The sequence below is a fragment of the Scyliorhinus torazame genome, chromosome 11 (assembly GCF_047496885.1).
Source record: "Scyliorhinus torazame isolate Kashiwa2021f chromosome 11, sScyTor2.1, whole genome shotgun sequence".
In the NCBI taxonomy this organism is placed as follows: domain Eukaryota; kingdom Metazoa; phylum Chordata; class Chondrichthyes; order Carcharhiniformes; family Scyliorhinidae; genus Scyliorhinus; species Scyliorhinus torazame.
The window spans coordinates 136244421-136264425 of NC_092717.1; the positions used below are offsets into that span (position 1 = coordinate 136244421).

The 20005-nt window shown below is 47.1% G+C and overlaps 1 protein-coding gene across 1 annotated transcript in view; it reads right to left on the bottom strand.

The window, feature by feature from the left end:
* sntg1 (syntrophin, gamma 1) overlaps window positions 1–20005 on the bottom strand; it is an 807301-nt gene that overhangs the window by 46880 nt on the left and 740416 nt on the right. Inside the window, exons 15-16 of the mRNA XM_072467795.1 lie at window positions 19147–19218; window positions 11324–11476 (exon numbers count right to left, since the gene is read on the bottom strand). Of these exons, the coding sequence (XP_072323896.1) occupies window positions 11324–11476; window positions 19147–19218 (225 nt within the window). The remainder of the gene's footprint in view (window positions 1–11323; window positions 11477–19146; window positions 19219–20005) is intronic.

Below are 20005 nucleotides of genomic sequence, written 5' to 3' on the forward strand. Positions count from 1 at the left end.
AAAAATTGTAACACAAATGTAATGAAAATTGCAGAGAAATTTAAAGTCTTACATAATTTTGACTTTGCAAACTGACCAGTATTTTGAGGAGTTAGGTTGCTATTGCACACTGTTAGAAGTTATAGACAAAGGAAATAGGAGAGTCTTTCTCTTTCGAGAACATTGCAAACAATGGTTCATGGTATTGTAAATATTCATCACTTTTATCAGCAGTGGCATTTCACAGTCATGTTGAAACAATTTTATTGATTGTCAATTTGAAGACACCAGTTCAAGGGCAGATTGCATCAAATTCAAGGCCACCTCACCAGAATAAATAAGTTTCTGATTTTAGCCACTCAACATGGGAGGGCTCTGTAAATCTAAGTGAAAATGAGAATGCAAACCTTTACTTTGTTTTGACAGTTTAAGGGTGAGACTGACAATGGCCTGGTAAAAAATAAATAATATTTAAGGCAAAAAGATGCAATGGAATGTTGTCAGAATTAAACTTGGTGTTTTTTCTGCAGAGATAAAATGAATTGGGTTGGGTTGAATTCATATTATATTGGATTAAATGTATGATGTGAAAGAGCGTCTGAACAAGCCAAATAACTTTCTCTTGCTCATTGCTTCCTTAGCCTGTTAGAAAGATGTGCATCATCATTGACTGTCAAGGTTTTGTTTGCACAGTGTGCAGTAAACAATTTCAGAATTCTGACCAACAATGAATCTCAGGCCCTAAAACCTCCACTTATTCTTCTCACCCCTCGCTTCATCACTCCCTGGGCGCGATTCTCCGCTCCCGTGCCAGTTGGGAGAATCGCCTGGCGCGCCATTTTTCCCGCGACGCCGGTCCGACGCCCTCCCGCGATTCACCCAAGTGGCGAGAACGGCCCCATTGGGTTCTGCGTCGCGCAGGCCGGAGAATCGCCCAGGACACCCAAAATGGCGATTCGCCGTTACACTCGCTAGTCTCCGGCCCGGATGGGCCGAGCGGCCTGCCCAAAACGACGGCTTCCCGCCGGCGCCATCCACACCTGGTCGCTGCCAGCGGGAACAGCGCGAGAACGCTGGGGGGGCGGCCTGTGGGGGGGGCGAGGGGGGTTCTTTCACCGGGGTAGGACTCAAAAGGGGTCTGGCCCGCGATCGCTGCCCACCGATCGGTGGGCCGGCCTCTCTGAAGGAGGACCTCCTTTCCTCCGCGCCCCGCAAGATCCATCCGACATCTTCTTGCGGGGCGGCCTCGGGGAGGACGGCAACCACGCATGCGCGGGTGGCACCCGTTATGCCAGTTACGCGGCGCTGGCCGCGTCATTTAAGTGGCGCCGCTTTTACGCGGCGCCAATGCCCGGCGCGCGCTGATGACGCTGCTTTCGTGACACGTCCCCTGAGTTTCTCGCGGCCCCGATCCTAGCCCATTTTTGGGCCCTGAATCGGTCGAGATCGGGGCCATTTCGCGCCATTGTGAACCTCAACGGCGTTCACGACGACGTGGGCACTTAGTCCCGTGAGCGTAGAATCGCGCCCCCTACCTCTGTAACCTTCTTCAGGCCTTTTTCTCAAGAATTTTGCATTCCTCCAATTGTGCTTGCTTATTCTTCCTTTTATTCCACCTTTAGTCTTTCAGGCACTGCTGTCTGGAATTTCCTCATTTTCTTTCTATTCCCCTTCCCTTGATGAATCTCATGGGTAAATACAGTGTTTGATCCATCCCCCTAAAATCTCTAGATTTGGTGTGGTGTCCATTTTCTGAAAGGTTATACTTCTGTGAAGCACTTTGGGGCAACTTTCAACTTTATACATGCCGTATGAATGTAGGTTGTTGTTGAAATTAGGTAAATTCTACATCTAAAAGCTATTCAATTGTGTGATGCTAAAAGTACAAATGGGACCCATGACTGTCCTTAAAACACAGTGTTAGTGGACTTGTGTTTGAGTTGACGAGGGCTGAGGTCATTAAATCGCTCACAATGACCTGATGTTACCATTGACAATGGACAAAGCATTCAACTTCAGCAGGATTGTAAAATGAACAATGTGGGATTGTCCATTTGTTGTACATGTGGAAAGGAAAGTAGGGTAAATGTATAGATAGTCAGGCTGTTGATTTATACCTCTGTCAAATTTGAAATTTCTGGTCCATGTTTCATTTTTCATGGATGTTATCAGCAAGAAGGACCAGATAGGTATTGCAGGAGACCCCTAAGTGCATCTCACTCTCCAACCAGTATTCCATTCTGAATACTCATGAGAGTGATGGTTCTTTGGCGATTGCAGCCAGAGATCATCCCCGACATCACGGATGGCTCACCTGAACAGAGGGACTGGATTAAGATTGGAAAAGCAATGGAGGATTCGATTATTAGTAGAGCACACAATCAGCTGCAAAATATATCCAAAATGGTAAGTTACTTCCCTCATGCCAGAGACAATGATGTCACTGAAGGCTGCCGAATACTCTGAGGGGTGGGAGTGAACAGCCAGCAAATGTAAAGCATATTGGTATCACTGACAAGGGTTGAAAAAGGGATGAGATCCTGCAGGCTGAGTTCAGGGAGCTCAGAAAGAAGCTAGCAAACAGGTCCTCAACACTAGTAATCTCTGGATTACATCCTGTACTAACCGCTAATGAACAGATTAATGTGTGGTTCAAAATACAATGCAGGAGGGTGAATTTTTGATTCATGGGACCAGTTCTGGAGTAGATGGGACCTGTATACCCCAAATAGTTTGCCCCTCGGCAGACCTGGAACTAATGTCCTTGCAATTTGCTCGTGCTATTGCAGAAGGTTTAAATTAACTTGACATTGGTATGGAATTAGGACGCAATATTATAGAGGAAGACCAAGATGTACAGTGAATTGGGAGGGACACATAGCATTAAAGTAGGAAATAGTAAGATGCTCGGTGGTGTCAGATTAAGAGGGTATATAACAAGATCCAATTTAGGTTTACTGTCCATGCACGTGAGTGTGGAGAGTGCGGTAAATAACGTTGGTGAGTTGCAGGTGCAGATAACCATATGGGAGTATGATGATGTGGTGTTAAACTAAACCAGGCTCAAAAAAGGACAGGACTGGGTACTAAATGTTTGTGGATACGAGATGTTGAGGAGAAATAGGGAAGTAAAGAAAGGAGAGTGTGGAAGCAGATACATTAACGGCGTTCAAAAGGCATCTTGACAATCACATTGATAGGGTGGGTATAGAGGGATATAGTGCAAGGAAGTGTTTAGTGTTTTGGCCAAGGGTGGTTCCTGTGCTGTATTGTTCTTTGTATTCAAGAATGGTTAAGTGCAGAATCCGTTTAATTAAAGCTTTTAAAAAAGCATTACATTTCTGAATGCATATCGGTGACCAGCTAATGGGAAAGATATAGATGAACAAATTTGCTAGGAACTTACAGGTGAAAAAATTATAGAATAGTTATAAAATGGGGCTTTATTACTATCCCAATCCATATTAGCATAATTAGCATAAATTTCAGATATAGCCAAAGTTTTAACAGTGTCCAGGAGAATTTTCTACATCAGTGTGTTTCCAGTCCAATGAGGAAAGATACATTGCTGGATCTGGTTCTGGGGAATGAGGTTGGCCAAATGGATCAAACAGCACGAGGGGCACACTTAGGAGACAGTGATTATTGTATCATAAGGTTTAGGTTGTCTATGGAAAAGAACAAGGAACAAACCAGTGTAGAAAATAATTAAACTTGGACAGCTAACTTCAATGGGATCAGAATGTCCAATGGGAAATAGAATCAAGAGTTTGGAGGCAAAACTACAATGGAACAATAGGCTGCCTTGGAAGTAGCACAGGACAGTTGGGATACATTCCCAAGAGGGGGAAGGTAGGGCAAACAAATCCAGGGCTCCCTGAATTAAGAAAGTGATAGAGAATGGGATGAAAAATAAAAGGGGTGCATATAATGTCAGGTGGATAATATCATTAAGAATCAGACTGAATATATAAAGTTCAGAGGGTGAATGAAAAAGCAATAAGAGATGCAAAGTAAGAGTATGAGAAGAGGCTGCCAGCTAACTAACTGGGAATCTAAAAACATATAAATAGTAAAAAGGTAGAAAAGGGAGCAATGATCAGTGATTAAAATGGAGTTGTTGCACAGACACACGGGCATGGCTAAAATTCAAAATTTGGATTTTGCATTTTTTTGCCTAGGTAGAAGATGCTACCTAATTATAGTGAAAGAGGAAATGGACGCAAAACTGGGTGTGCTAGAAATTGATAAATATCAGGGGCGGGTTTTCCGTTAGCTCACGGCGAAATTGGGAAAGACAATTGGGCAGAGAATCGGTTCCAACACCAGATACGCGGCAGGCGTCGATTTGACGCCAAATCACAATTTCCGTCACCTCGACAGCGGCTCCAATGTGTTCCAGAATGCACGTACAGTAAACACAGCTTGCATGTCATTTGCAGGCCCGACCCGGTATTCTCCGGGGCCTCTGCGATTCTCCGCCTCCGACGGGCAGAGTTCCCGACGCCGTGGTTCTCTTGTGCTTTGAAAAATCGTGAAACCGGCATGGTGGCTGCTGAGGGAGAGAGAGGGGGTACAGAGAGTGTCCAACATCGCCATAGTTTGCTCACAGTTGTGCCGTTGGCCGGGGGGCTTTTGCAAGGGCCAGTGGGAGTAGTTGGGGTGGCCAGGAGGTGGATTGTAGGGTCGGGGTGGATGGGCAGGGAACACCATTGCCGCAGTCGGCAAGACAGCCATGCAGCTGTACACACTGCTAAGAGCCCACTGTGAACTTAGAGCCACTGGTCATATAGGTGACTCCCAGGGCATCCCCCCCAGGTGTCCTCTGGCCCCAGCCAACCCATCAGCTGTATGGGCATGCTCCAGCACAACCAGTGCCACCTTGTTGGCTGGGATGAGTGCGAGTGGGGATTGTAATGTCAATGAGCGGCTACAGCTTGTCAGCCTCCCGAGTGTCAATCATGGACTTGGCAAATCCTGCACCGCTTTTCATTAGAGCCGATTGTGATCCATGCGGCACCGATACTAGCCCCTTAATAGTAGCGGAATCGATCCAAGTTTGGCGCCAGTGTTTCTGTCGTGAAAGTCCACGAATTCTGCATTAGTGTCAACGCTTAGGGCGGGATTCTCCAATTGCCGATGCTGAAATTGTGTTCGGCGATTGGCCGAAAAATCAGTTTTTACGCCGAAATAGGTGGTAGCGGCGTTTTTCGGATGCTCTGTCCCCTCAAAAACGGCGTCATCGCTGAGTACGCCGCATGCCATTGGGGCGGCCTCAGGACATCACCTGAGGCCCTACCCGATGTTCCGCCCCCAATGGGCCGACTTCCCGACGGCGTGGGGCATGTGTGTTCACAGTTTTTGGGGACCTTGCATGGCGGCTGCGGACTGTGTCTAGCGCCGCCACAGTGGGGGAGGTGGGGAGCCATTCCACTGGCCGGGGGGGCTTCGGCGGAGGCTGGGGTTCTGGTGGGGGCTGGTGCGAGGGTGGCGAGGCAGCTTACAGGGGTGCACTATCTGGCAGGCCGGGTCTGGGCACAGCCAGCGCCATGTTGTACAGCGCGACCGCTGCAGGTCGCCGCTGTTCGAATGTGCGGCCACAGACTGCAGCACAGGGCAGCACAGTAGCATTGTGGATAGCACAATTGCTTCACAGCTCCAGGGTCCCAGGTTCGATTCCGGCTTGGGTCACTGTCTGTGCGGAGTCTGCACATCCTCCCCGTGTGTGCATGTGTTTCCTCCGGGTGCTCCGGTTTCCTCCCACAGTCCAAAGATGTGCAGGTTAGGTGGATTGGCCATGATAAATTGCCCTTAGACTCCAACATTGCCCTTAGTGTTGGGTGGGGTTACTGGGTTTTGGTGGAGGTCTTGACCTTGGGTAGGGTGCTCTTTCCAAGAGCTGGTGCAGACTCGATGGGCCGATTGACCTCCTTCTGCAATTCTCCGTCCGTGTCTGCAGGTAAAGCTTGGGGCTTTATGTGGCGTGGCTGCTAGCCCCCCACCGGGCGGAGCATTGGTGAGAGGCGGCACCGACATTTTGGTCATAAGACTAGACATATGCTCTGGACATAGCCCCAAAATCAGAGAATCCAGCCCTTCATCTCAGAGACGGAGAATCCCGCCCCAGGTATTGAATAGGCTGGCTGTACGTGAAATTGATAAATCAACAGGACTGGATAAGAAGCATACTGGGATAATAAGGGAAGTGAAGATGAAAATTGCAGAGATACAGGCCATATTCTTATAATCCTCCACAGATACACCGTCGTGTCAGACTGCTGGAGAACTGCAGATATTACAGCCTTTTTCAAAAAATTATGTAAGGATAAACTCAGCAACTAAGTTAGTCTGTTTAACTTTGGTGATGGGGAAGTTTTCAGAAATGATGGGCGAGATTCTCTGGCTTCCCTACGGTCTCATCCTCGGAGTGGGTACCGGCCTGCCGTTGGACGATGGTGGGGTCTTCTGGTCCCACCACTTTCAATTGGATTTTCCACTAAATCCAGCCCATGCTGTCAGCAGGACTGGAAGATCCTGCCAGCGTGAACGGCTGTAAGATCTTGCCTGATAATTCAGGACAAAATTAATCGTCTTTTGAAAAATGCGGGTTGAGAGTGGAAAGCCACCATTGCTTTGTTAAAAGCAAATCGTGCTTAACAAAATTGATTGAACTTTTTGATGAGGTCAAATTGAGGGTTGATGAGGGTACTGTAGAGGATGTGGTGTACATGTAATTCCAAAAGGCATTTGATAAAACGCTAGCAGGGTTGTCATAAAAGTTAGAACCCATGCAATAAAAGGGATGATGCAACATGGCGATGAAATTGGCAGAGGGTAGTGGTGAATGGTTGTTTTTCAAACTGGAAGAGTGATGTTCCCCAGTGGTCGGTGTTAGAATCACTGCTTTTCTAGATCTATATCAATGACTTATACTTGGGTGTGCAGAACAGAATTTCAAAATTTGCGGATAACACAGAACTTGGAATTATTGTGAGCTATAAGGAGGACAGTGGCAAACTTGAAGAGGACAAGTGCAGTCTAGTGAAATGAGTGTGACAGATGAAACTGAATGCAGCAAAGTGTGAATGGATGTATTTTGATCGGAGTAATAAGGAGAGACAATTTAAAATAAAGGATACAATTCTGAATGGGGTGCAAGAGCAGAGGGACCTGGGGGTACATGTGCAGAAATCATTAAAGGTGGCAGGGCAAGTTGACAAAGCAGTTCATAAAGCATACAGGGTCCTAAAGGTTTATGCATGGCAGCAAGGAATATAAATGCAAGCAAGTTATGATAAACCAGTATAAAATACTTGTTGGGCCTCAACAGGGGTATTGTGTTCAGTTCTGGGCACCACACTTTAGGAAGGATGTGAAGGCATTAGAAACGGTGCAGAAAAGATTGATGGGAATGGTTCCATGTGATGAGAGACTTCAGATACCTGGATAGATTGGAGCAGCTGGGGCTGTTTTCCTTGGGGGAGTGAAGAGCAAGATGATATTTAATAGAGGTGTTCAAAATCATGAACTGTCTGGAAGAGTAGATGGAGATAAACTGCATCCATTGGCAAAAGGAGCGACATCCAGAGGATATTGATTTTAAATGATTGGCAAAAGAAGCAATGGCGAAACGTGAAAACACATTTTTATGCAGTGAGTGATTAGAAAGTGGACTACATGCAACATGCCTGAGTGTGTTGTGGGGACCCATTCAGTTGAAACCTTAAAACCAGAATTGTGTCATTATCTTAAGAGAAAAACGTACTGAGCTATGGTAGGTATGGGTGGGAGTGGGCCTAGTTGAGCTGCTCTGCAGAGCCGAAACAGACACAATGGGCTGAATAACTACCGTCTGTGCTGTGACCATTTTATGGGCAGGATTGTTCTGCTCCCTGGGGGCTGGTTGATATGTATGGGGGTGCCTGCTGAATTGTACCAGTGGCGGGGAAGATATCAGTCGGTCTGCCTGCCCATGAGCCAATTGAAGGTCTTAAATGGGCAATGAATGGTCACTCACTCCACTGCTGTGATTTAACCCATGGGGGAGAAGCCCAGGCGAATGGCCCAGCACCACAGTTTTCAATATCTGAACTGGGGCTGGATTTGGGGGATTGCCACTTTATGATCCCCTATATCCACTGGCATCCACCCCCCACCCTCACCTCACCCCCACCCTCGCCGCACATACACACATTTTTGTTTTATTCATTTACGGGATGTGGGCGTCCCTGGTTGGCCAGCATTTATTGCCCATCCCTAGTTGCCCTTCAGAAGACAGTGGTGAGTTGCCTTCTTGAACCACTGCAGTCCTTGAGGTAGAGGTACACCCACTGTGTTGTTAGGGAAGGAGTTCCAGGATATTGCCCCAGCGACTGTGAAGGAGCAGCAATATATTTCCAATTCAGGGTGGTGAGTGACAGCTCAGCTGGTGGGGTTCCCAGGTCTCTGCTGCTCTTGTCCTTTTAGATGGTAGTAATCGTGTGTTTGGAAAGTGTTGTCTAAGGAGCCTTGGTGAGTTACTGCAGTGCATCTTGTAGATGGTACAAATGGCAGCCACTGTTCATTAATGGTGGAGGGTTTGAATGTTTGTGGAAGGAGTAGCAATCAAGTGGGCTGCTTTTCCCTGGATGGTGTTGAGCATCTTGAATGTTTTTGGAGCTGCACTAATCCAGGTAAGTGAGAGCATTCCATTACATTCTTGACTTGTGCCTTATAGATGGTGGACAGGCTTTGAGGGGTTGTGAGTTATTCGCTGTAGGATTCCTAGTCTTTGACCTGCCCTGGTAGCCACAGTACTAATGCGGCTAGTCTAGTTCAGTTTCTGATCAATGGTATTGATCAGAATACCAGGATGTTGGTTGCAGGGAATTCAGCGATGCTAATGCCATTGAATGTCAAGAGGCTATGGTTAGATCCTCTCTTATGGGAGATGGTCAGTGCCTGGCACTTGTGTGGCACAAATGTAACTTGTCACTTGTCAGCCCAAGCCTGGATATTGTCTAGGTGTTGCTGTATTTGTACATGGACTGCCTCATTATCTGAGGAGTCACGAATGGTGCTGAACATTGTGAAGTCATCCACAAATGTCTCCCCTTCTGACCTTATGATGGAAGAAAGGTCATTGATGCAGCAGCTGAAGATGGTTGGGCCTCGGACATTATCCTGAGGAACTCCTGCAGTGATGTCCTGGAGTTGAGATGATTGACCTCCAACCACCACAACCATCTTCCTTTGTGTCAGGTATGACTCCAACCAGCGGAGAGTTTCCCCCCTGATTCCTATTGACTCCAGTTTAACGAGGGCTCCTGGATGCCATAATCGGTCAAATGCTGCCTTGATGTCAAGGGCAGTCACTCTCACCTCACCTCTGGTATTCAGCTCTTTTGTCCATGTTTGAACCAAGGCTGTAATGAGGTCAGGATCTGAGTGACCCTGGCGGAACACAAACTGAACGTCCGTGAGCAGGTTATTGCTGAGTAAGTGCAGCTTGATAGCACTCTCGATGACTCCTTCCATCACTTTGCTGATGGTGGGGAGTAGACTGATAGGGTGGTAATTGGCTCGGTTGGATTTGTCTTGTTTCTTGGGTACAGGACATACTTGAGCAACTTTCTATATTGCCGGGTAGATGCCAGTGTTGTAGCTGTGCTGGAACAACTTGGCTAGGAGTGCGGCAGGGTCTGGAGCAGAAATCTTCAGTACTATTGACGGCATATTGTCAGGGCCCATAGCCTTTGCAGTATCCAAGATTTGATTTGGGAATAGGAAGACAATGAGAATATAATACAAATGCCCCTCCACTTGTCATTGAAATTTTCCATTTGTAATATTCCCATGTGCAGGCAACAATGACAGGAATTTGGCATATTAAAATTGGCCATTTAATTTCAGGGAAAGTGATCGATTTATTTTCATGCAAAAGTATTATGTGAAGCTTATTTTTCCCCGAATTACTAGATCCATTCAAGTTGCTGCTTTTTTCCCAGCGCTTATTTGGTTCAGCTTAGCTGGATTTTCAATTTAGCTGGCCATTCCCTCCCGCTGCCCCAACTCCCCATTCCCCTACCCTGACCTCGCTCCAGTTTCATTGCGGAACATTTTGTTCTTTGTTGCCATGCTGTGTTGCCTGTTTGATCCTGCAGTGTCTTTGGCTTCAGAGGAAATACAAAAGTAACATAAAAGTAAAGATTTTTGGTCCAGTCTTGTGTTCCTTTTGTTACCATTTTTAGCATCTCATCAAAACAGAAAAGATTGCAGACCGAGTGATGTCCACTTGCTGAGCAGCCATTGGTATATGTGGAGAGTCTGAAAGCAGTTTGTCAGCTGGATATGATGATGTAGCACCTCTTGCAGCTGGTTGGATTTATACAAAGTTGCAGTGCTTCAATGTTTATTTTATATCACAGTAAGCACTTTTAGGTTTTCAAAGAAGGAAACTGTTTGAAGTATAGTACGACTTAAAAATTAAAAAGGCACAGCTGTCGGATCAAAAGTCCCTGTTTTGTCCCTAAAGGTTTTTTAATCACTTACCCCACAAAGCTGCCCCCCCCCCCCCATATTACCGAGCACATTTAAACCAACGCGTTGTTACATCATATCTGGTAGCTTCATCACCCTAACATGAGCAACTTCCACTTGACTGATTTATTAATTAAAGATTTTTTTCAGGTTATGATTCACCAAGGAGCCTAGGGCCCACAAGAGCCACCTTTGAAGCCAAGGGCAGCACGATAGCACAAGTGGATAGCACTGTGGCTTCACAGCGCCAGGGTCCCAGGTTCGATTCCCGCTGGGTCACTGTCTGTGCAGAGTCTGCTAGTTCTCCACGTGTCTGTGTGGGTTTCCTCCGGGTGCTTCGGTTTCCTCCCACAGTCCAAAGACGTGCAGGATAGGTGGATTGGCCATGATAAATTGCCCTGAGTGACCAAAAAGGTTAGGAAGGGTTATTGGGTTACAGGGATAGGGTGGAAGTGAGGGCTTAAGTGGGTCAGTGCAGACTCGATGGGCTGAATGGTCTCTTTCTGCACTGTATGTTCTATGTAATCGATGTAAAAAGACAAAAAGGAACCAGTCAAATAATTTTCTCCCTCTAATTTCCATCACCTTAATTTGTTTGAAACAAATCATGCAAAATCAATAAATTATGACTGAAATCACCGATGTTGGCAACACATCAGTGTTGACCTGCCCTCAGTGAGTGGGAATTGTTCAATTAAATTATTATTCTGTGTGCGGGTGGAATTGTGGAGATGGACAGTGTTAAATAGATACCGAGGAATGCAATCAACTAAACGGAGCCCGAAGCTGAGGTAATTTATCTCTGAAAACTTTGCTTTGGTAATACCTGTATTCGTTCCACCTCTAAGAAGGTTGCCGTCTGAAAGGCCTTTTCCCAGAGAATAAGTTCATATTCTAATTCCACGCCGAAGATAAGGTCCTCTCCATTTTCTGTCTGAACACTAAAACAGTGCTTCCGCCGGTCCCACAGATCACTGTCCTGATAAAAACCTGAAGTTATATAATCTGGCATACATCAATTAATATTTTCACTTAACACACATATTTAAAGGTATAAATTGCAAATGTAACACTTGATGCACACAAGTTGTTTATGTTTTAGTTGCAACCTGGATATTGCAAGAAGTGAATTTTCAACAAAATGTGTTGACAAGTCTTTTTTCTAAATTCACTTCCAAACAATGATGCAATTGGTCTGAAAAGGTGCCTGCGTATCAAAAAAACATTGCCATGTTGTTTGCACACAGCATCATTGTGGGGGGAAATGATAACTTCCATGGAGTGGCACTCACTATTGGATGGCTACTCTGCTTGTTTTTACTTACCAAAGTCTGAAGCTGCACATTTCCCACCTGGATCTCTGACCTGGGCCTGGTGAAAAATGTGCTCCTCGCATAGGTTTCCCCTTTGGTCCCTAATGGGCCCTATTCCCTAGTTAGCTACTTCCCCTTAATATTATAGAATATTTTGAGATTCTCCCTAATCCCACCCATCAGTGGTTTATTGTGCTCTCTCTTTGCTCTCCTAATTGCTTTCTTACGTTCCCCCTTGCACTTCACTAAGGCCTCTGCTGATTTTCTCCCTTTGTACCTACTAAACATCTCTATTTTCTTTCTTATCCAATCCTGAATCCAGGGCTTTCTGGGCATGTGCTCCTACATTTCGCCCTGAAGGGAACATGTTGGGCCTGTACTCTCCCCATTTCCTTTTTGAACGCCACCCCACTGCTGCAGGTTTTCCCACAAGAACCAATTCCCTGTCTACTTTGGCCAGATCCTGCCTTATTTCAATAAAATCTGCCTTTCCCCAATCCAAACCTGTTTTTTCAGACCATCTTTTTCCTTTTCCCGAACAAACTTAAATCATACTATTTTGTGGTCGCTATCACTAAAATGCTCCCCCACTGCCACCTCGAACCTGTCTGGCTTTTTACCCCAGAATTAGATCCAGCACTGCGCCATCCCTTGTTGGACTTTCTACATTTTGACATAAAAAGTTCTCCTGAATACATTTCAAGAGATCCACCCCCTCTAAACCCTGTACACTATGACGATCCCAATTAATGTTGGGGAGTTGAAATCCCCTATAATTACCCCATTATTATTATTTTTACACACCTCAGTGAATTGTCTGCTTGATAATACACTCCTAGAAATGTGACTGCCCCCTTTTTGTTCCTTAACTCTACCCACAAAGCCTCATTTGAGGAGCCTTCCAAGATTCCTTCCAGGAATTTAAAAACCTCCTTCATGCACCAACTCTTGAGCCACTCATTCATCTGCCATATTCTCCTACTTCTGTACTCGCTTGCACATGGCGCTGGGAGGAATCCAGAGATTACAATTTTTGAGGTACTGCTTTTTAATCTGCTGCTTAGCTCCCTGAATTCTTGATGCAACACTTCATCCTTCATTCTACCTGTATTGTTAGTATGGCCGATGCCATTCAGTGACATCTCTGACCCTTGCCCCAGGAAGGCAACAAACCTGGAGCCATATCTGCGACCGCAGGAACACCTGTCTGATGAATTCTTGACACTATTGCTCTTCCTTCCTTCTTCCTCCCCTCCTGGATAGTCAGGCTGCTTGTGGTTCCAGAATTTGCATACATTTGCATGACAGTGAACACTGAATCACGTCTGGGCACCACTCTCAGTGCCAATGCGAAACAGAAGCGATTATACTCTGGTGGGAGAACTTAGGGCGGGATTCTCCATTGCCCGACACCAATATCGTACTCAGCGATTGGGCAGAGAATCCCTGTTTGCGGATTGAATCGGGGGCGGTGCCTGCTTTCGGATGTTCCGCCCCCTCATTGAGAAATAAGCCGCACGCCGTTGGGACGGCCTCAGGACGTTACCTGAAGGCCCTCACCCGATGTTCCGCCCCAATGGGCTAGGTTCGCGATGGCGCGGGACACGTGTGCTCTCAGTTTTCATGAACCTGGCGCGTCGGCAGCGGATTATGTCCAGCGCCGCCACAGTCGGGGGGGGGGGTGCTGCTGGTCGGGGGGGGCTTCGGTGAGGGCTTCAGGACTGGTGGGGGTGGCCCGGGGGTGGAGAGGGGGTGTCCAGGGGGGCACTATCTGGCAGGTCAGGTCTGCGCGCGGCCGGTGCCATGTTGTATGGCGCGACCGCTGCAGGTTGCCGCCGTATGCATGCCCGGCCACGGACCCAGCAATTCTCCAGGCATTTATATTGGGAAGGCCGTGCCTTTTACATGGTGCTAGCCCCTCACCGGTCGGAGGATCGGTGCTGGAGCCTCGCCGCTCTTTTCGTCATAAAACCAGACACTTCCTCCGGACATAGCCTCAAAATCGAAGAATCTAGCCAATAGTCTCCCGAATGGAGAATCCTACCCAGGCTGTTGACAACTATCCCTCTTTGTCTGTGAAGAGTCTGGTGGCATTCCAGTAGCTTCCTGAGGTTGCGAGGGCCCTGGGATGGTGGGAGTCTTCTGCACAATGGCAGGACACCCATCTATCACCACGGCACTCATAAAAATCTGTGTCACTGGCAGAGACCAGAGAAGAGCATCAGAAATACGCTAGGAGGTGCCTCTCAATCACGTCAACAGCAGCTGCCTGATGGATGATTCCAGTAGTTCATCATCAGCCTGGGGCTCAGCATCCAGGTCACCTCCAACGCTCCTGCAAGTTCCAGAGGCCTGCTCCATCTCAGACTCTGACAGCTGTCTTGTGAATGTGATGAGCTCCCACCACAGTTTTTGGATTCTTAGATCCAAGTCACACATGCACACTTAGGGCTTGTAACTGTGCTGGTGCTAGGTGCGGAGTAAGAATGTGATGCTGCACCCTTCTGAGGCATCCTCCTACTTCTCCTCAAGAGGTCATCGATGATCCCTCAGGGCTAGTGGCTGCAACTGCTGGTGTTTGTACTGTGGGGAAAAGAAGAAAAGGAGAATGAGGGGCGTCATTGTCATTTGAGGTGAACCTGGAGAAACATGCTTACTTAATGCACTTTCTAGGACCACTGAGAGATGGTAACCAGGGTTTGAACTTTTGTCCCTTCAATATTGTGACACACTTTCCTCTCTGAATTCTGCAAACCTCCAAATTCAGAAGCCATCAACACTATCTACCACCAGCTTTCCCAGAGTCCCCAAGCCCCTCCCCACCCCACCCACTTCAGCGTTGTTTCCTGGCGAGACCTATGCACCCTTAGAATCTGACCAGCCCAGGGCCTTCCTGAACCTCACCCCACCCAAAAGCTCGACTCCATTTATTGGGTGCCAACTTCAGGACATCTTCCTCAATGAGTGTGGGAATGGCCAGGTTTGCCATTCCATTACCAGTCCTGGCCTTCCCGGGACATTATGTGCGCTCTTCTCCTGCAAATAAAATGGAATATTGGAATGAATATGCTGTGCTACAGTCATGCATTCAAATGTGTGGCCAAGGTGTACTTCGTGAGTGGTAAACATTTCTCAATGTTCTTTGTCAACGAACAGGTGTTGTACTTCAGAGGCTCCTGTCCCCATCCCTAAGCCTCCGTTACCATGCAGATTGGCATGCCTGTATCATGCCACCTTCTATACTCAGGCAAGACATTAGACAATCACATAGTAGACCCACAGCACATCCTCACACCTTTCCATTCAGTTCCATCTCCAAGATGGTTACACACTCACCCTGTCAAATCTCAAGGGCTCATTGAGCCTCTTTTATCACTGGAGCCAGTTTCTTTGGCTCTGCAACCTCTAACAGACTGCTTAAGCCAGCTGATGGCATGAGGATCTCCCGTCTATCACTCAGTCTGGTGGAGGACTTTCAAAGAGTCATTACCAAATCATAGGGCCATCCCTGATCTGTGTCCCTCTGCAGTTGGTGGCTCCAATCTCTCCTCCATCTGTGGAGAGACAAAGAAAGTTAAAGGTTATATTGTGTGTCTTTTACTAAACACTTGTTATTTATAAGGGGAATGGGTCAGCTGCATTTAAATGTTCTTTATTCCCTAGCAAGGGTCCTGACTGATTCACTATCAGCACAATAGTCACCATGGCAACCAGCTGAGCTGACCAAGTCCTGAGGGACATAGCCGATGGATTGTGTCTGCAGCATGTGGTGAGGCAACAGACCAGGGAGAAAAATTTACTTGGAATAGTCCTCACCAATCTAGATATTGTAGATGTGTCTGTCTATGACAGTATTGGCAGAAGTGACCACTGCACAGTCCTTGTGGGAACAAAATCCCCTCTTCACATAGAGGATACCCTCTATAATACCCTCCACTACCACCGTGCTAAATGGGATAGATTTCGAACAGATCTAGCAACTCAAAACTGGGCATACATGAGGCACTGTGGGACATCAGCAGCAGTTGAATTGTACACAATCAAAATCTGTAACCTCATGGCCTGGCATATCCCCACTCTATCATTACCACTAAGCCAGAGGATCAGTCCTGGTTCAATGAAGGGTGCAAGAGGGTATCCTAGGAATGGTATCAAGCATACCTAAAAATATGATGTCAACCTGACAAAACGACAACACAGGATTACTTGCAAGCCAAACAGTGTAAACACCATGTAATAAATATAGCTAACCAATCTCACAATCAAAGGATCAAATCTGAGCTAAGTAGTCCTGCCACATCCTGTTTTGAATAGTGGTGGATAATTGAGCAAATAACTGGAGGAGGAAAATTGCCCAGCTTTGTTTGGTACAGAAAAAGAAGGACAAATGCAAACCAGCCAATTACCGTCCCATCAGTCTACCCTTGATCATCAACAAATTGTTGGAATGGGTTATTAAAAATGCTATCAAGCAGCACTTACTCAGCAATAGTCAGCTCACTGAAGTTCAGTTTGGGTTGCACCAGGGAGACTCAGCTCCTGACCCCATTACAGCCTTGGTCTGAGCATGAACAAAATAGCTGAACTCAAGAGGTGAGGTGAGAGTCACTGCCCTCGACATCAAGGCAGCATTTGACCGAATATGGCATCAATAGCCCCAGCAAAACTGGAATCAAGTGAAAACTCTCCACCGGTTTAAGTCATCGCTAGCACAAAGGAAGCTGGTTGCGGTTGTTTGGGAAAATGTAACTCACACCCAGGACATCACTGCAGGAGCTCCTCAGGTTACTGTCCTAGGACCAACCACATTCAGCTGCTTCATCAATGACTTTCCCTCCATTATAAAGGTCAGAAGTCGGGACGTTCGCTGATGGTTGCCAATGTTCAGTACCATTCGCTACTGTTCAGACACTGAAGGAAGGCTTGGACAAATCCAGGCCTTGGTTGATAAGTGGCAAGTAACCTACACGGGTATCATGTGCCAGGCAATGACCATCTCCAACAAGAGAGAATCTAACCATCTCCCCATGACTGTCAATGGCATTAACTGAATCCCCATTGACCACAAACTGAACTGATCCAGTCAGATAAATGTTGTAATTACAAGAGCAGGTCAGTGGTTGGGAATTCTGAGGCAAGTGAAACCAACGATCCAATCATCTAACCTTGATAATCATTACTGAATCCCTCAATGATTAGCACAACAGCCTCACAGCTCCAGGGTCCCGGGTTCAATTCTGGCCTTGGCTGACTGTCTGTGTGGAGTTTGCACTTTCTCCCCATGTGTGCGTGGGTTTCCTCCAGGTGCTCCAGTTTCCTCCCACTATCCAAAGATGTAGGGGTTAGGTGGATTGGCCATGCTAAATTGCCCCTTAATGTCCAAAAGGTTAGGTGGGTTACTGGGTTACGGGGATAGGGTGGAGGTGTGGGCTTAAGTCTTTCCAAGGGCTGGTGCAAACTCCATGGGCCGAATGGCCTCCTCCTCCACTGTAAATTCTATCTCCATTCTTGGGGGCTACAGTTGGCTCAAACACAATTGGACTGAGGCATCCTTAAAAATACTGTGGGCTGGATCCTCTGATCGCCGACACCAAAATCGCATTCGGCGATCGGCCGGAGAATCAAAGTTCCCGACCAAATCGGGGGCGGTGCCACCTTCGCGATGCTTCGCCCCCTCCAAAGCGGCATGCTTGGAGAGTATGCCGCGCGATGTATCGATGGCCTCAGGACATTGCCTGAGGCCCACCCCCTGATGCTTCGTCCCCGACCGGCTGAGTTCCCGACAGCGTTGGTCTCTAAAGGTCACATCCATCGGGAACTTGGTGTGGCAGCTGCGGACTCAGTCCAGCGCTGCCACAGTCGGTGGAGAGCCGATCCCGGGCAAGGGGGGGGAGCACTATTTGGCAGGCTGGGTCCGCGAGCGGCCGCCACTATGTTACACAGCGCGGCCGCCGCAGGCTGCCGCCATATGCATGTGCAGTCACGGACCTGGCAATTCTCCGGGCCGTATCGGCAGCTACAACCGAGTGCTCCAAGCTTCCCGAATGCTAGCCCTTCAGCTACACGGACGATCGGTGGCCGTTTTGCGCCAAAGTTTCGGGGGTAAAACGCCACCGTTTCCATGCCGGCGTGAGGACATAGCCTCACAACCAGAGAATCCAGCCCCGTGGCTTTCAGAACTGGTCCTAGGCTGGGAATTGTGCAGCATGTAATTCACCTTCTGACTTCTCAATGCCTGTCCATCATCAACAAGGCACAAGCCAGGTGTGTGATGGAAGATTCTCCACTTGACTGGATGTGTGCAGCTCCAACAACACTCAGAAGCTCCACATTATCTAGGACAAAGCAGTCTGCTTGAATGGCACCTCATCCACCACCTTCAACATTCACTCACTCCACCAACAATGTACAGTGGCAGCAGTGTGAACAAGATGCACTGCAACAATTGACCAAGGCTCCTTCGACAGCACTTTCCAAACCTGTGACCGCTGCCATCTGGAAGGACAAGGACAGCATGTGTGTAAGAACACCATCAGCTGCAAGTTCCCCTGCAAGTCACTCACTATCCTGACTTGAAACTATATCACCGTTCTTTCACTGTAACTGGGTCAAAGTCCTGGAACTCCCTCGCTAACAACACTCGATCACATGGACTGCAATGGTTCAAGAAGGCAGCTCACACACCTTCTTAAGGACAATTAGGAATGGGCAATAAACGCTGGCCTGGCTAACTATATCCACATCCCGAGAATTCAAAAAAACTTTTAAAACATGATCTTACCTGCTGGTGTTGCAATAATTCAATGGATGCAACAGCGTTGAAGAAACGTCTGCCTCCAAAAGAGTCCTCCTGCTGCTGCTGCCACAGTCCTGTGCCAGGATGCCTTTAAATGGTTATCCTGACCAACTTTCAGTTCATGATCCACCCCCTTTATTTCCAGATGCCATGTCTTTCCTGCCTGAAATTCCAACCAGCAGTTGGCCAGCTTCCTGCCAGGCAGGCATTAATTGGCCACTGGACCCATTATTGGGCATCTTTAAAAGGCAGGGACAAATGTTAGTGATACACACACATGTTTGGGTCAGAATCCTGCCCACCAATCAACATAAACTTCAGCCCTTAAAGTTAATGGGCGGGATTCTCCGTTGCCCGATGCTGATATCGTAATCAGCGATCGGGCAGAGAATCCATTCCGATGCCCAAATCAGGAGCGGTGCCGGTTTGATGCCGGTTTTCTATTCTCCGTCCCTCCCAAAATGGCATCATCGCATCGTGCACCACATGCCATGAGTGCGTCAGTACAGTCCTGCAAATACAGTATCTGCTTGCTCATACCTTAAGAATTTTGCACATAATTTCATAGACTGTATAACTCCTCACTGCTTTCATCCAATCAAATGTAGTCACCTGAGAAAATAAATTATTTTGATGTTTAATCATTTGGGCCATTTAGCATTCATGCATGATGTAAACATGTGTTTGTGATAATCAAGAGAAATAATGTTAATTTAGCATTTGGAAAAAAAAGATAACCTTTAGACAGGCTTAAAATCGACTGACTGATGTTCAGTCTTGGGTTTTGTATTCACAATTAAAATCTACCATCCCACTTTTTAGAAAATATTTTTCCACTTTATCATTTCCTCATTCTGGCAAAGACAGTATGTGAGATTTTCTACAATATGGACAGAGACATATGTCAGGCGGTAAAAGTGGTGTGAAAGCCTCTGACCTCAATGGCAGCTTTTCTGCCATATAGTCTGGGACTTGGGGGAAAAAAACTTCCAGTCACGGGTTCCATGATGTATTGCTGGCGGGAAGCCTGTAATTCACCTGCCCCACCATCAAATCAGACACGAGATGATCCAGGTGCCGTTTTTAATGCACCCGCTAGCACCCAAGTATACCTGCTAGCACACATCCCCTGGGAACAAGCTGGCATCACCATGGCACTACCTCTGCCCACTGAGAGTTGCACTCATCTCTGAGCTCCCCTGGAAGTACTGCTCTCCAGGTGCATGCCTTCTGAGACAAGGTGTGCTTCATGCCATTGTGGATGGATTTTTTGATGTGGGGGGGATGAGTCTGACCTGATAATTATATATGAATTTATTATAATGTGGTTCATGATGTTGAGCATTGGGAAATGTGGCCCACAAGCGATGAAGGTGGGGAGGACAATTACTTTCTGCTT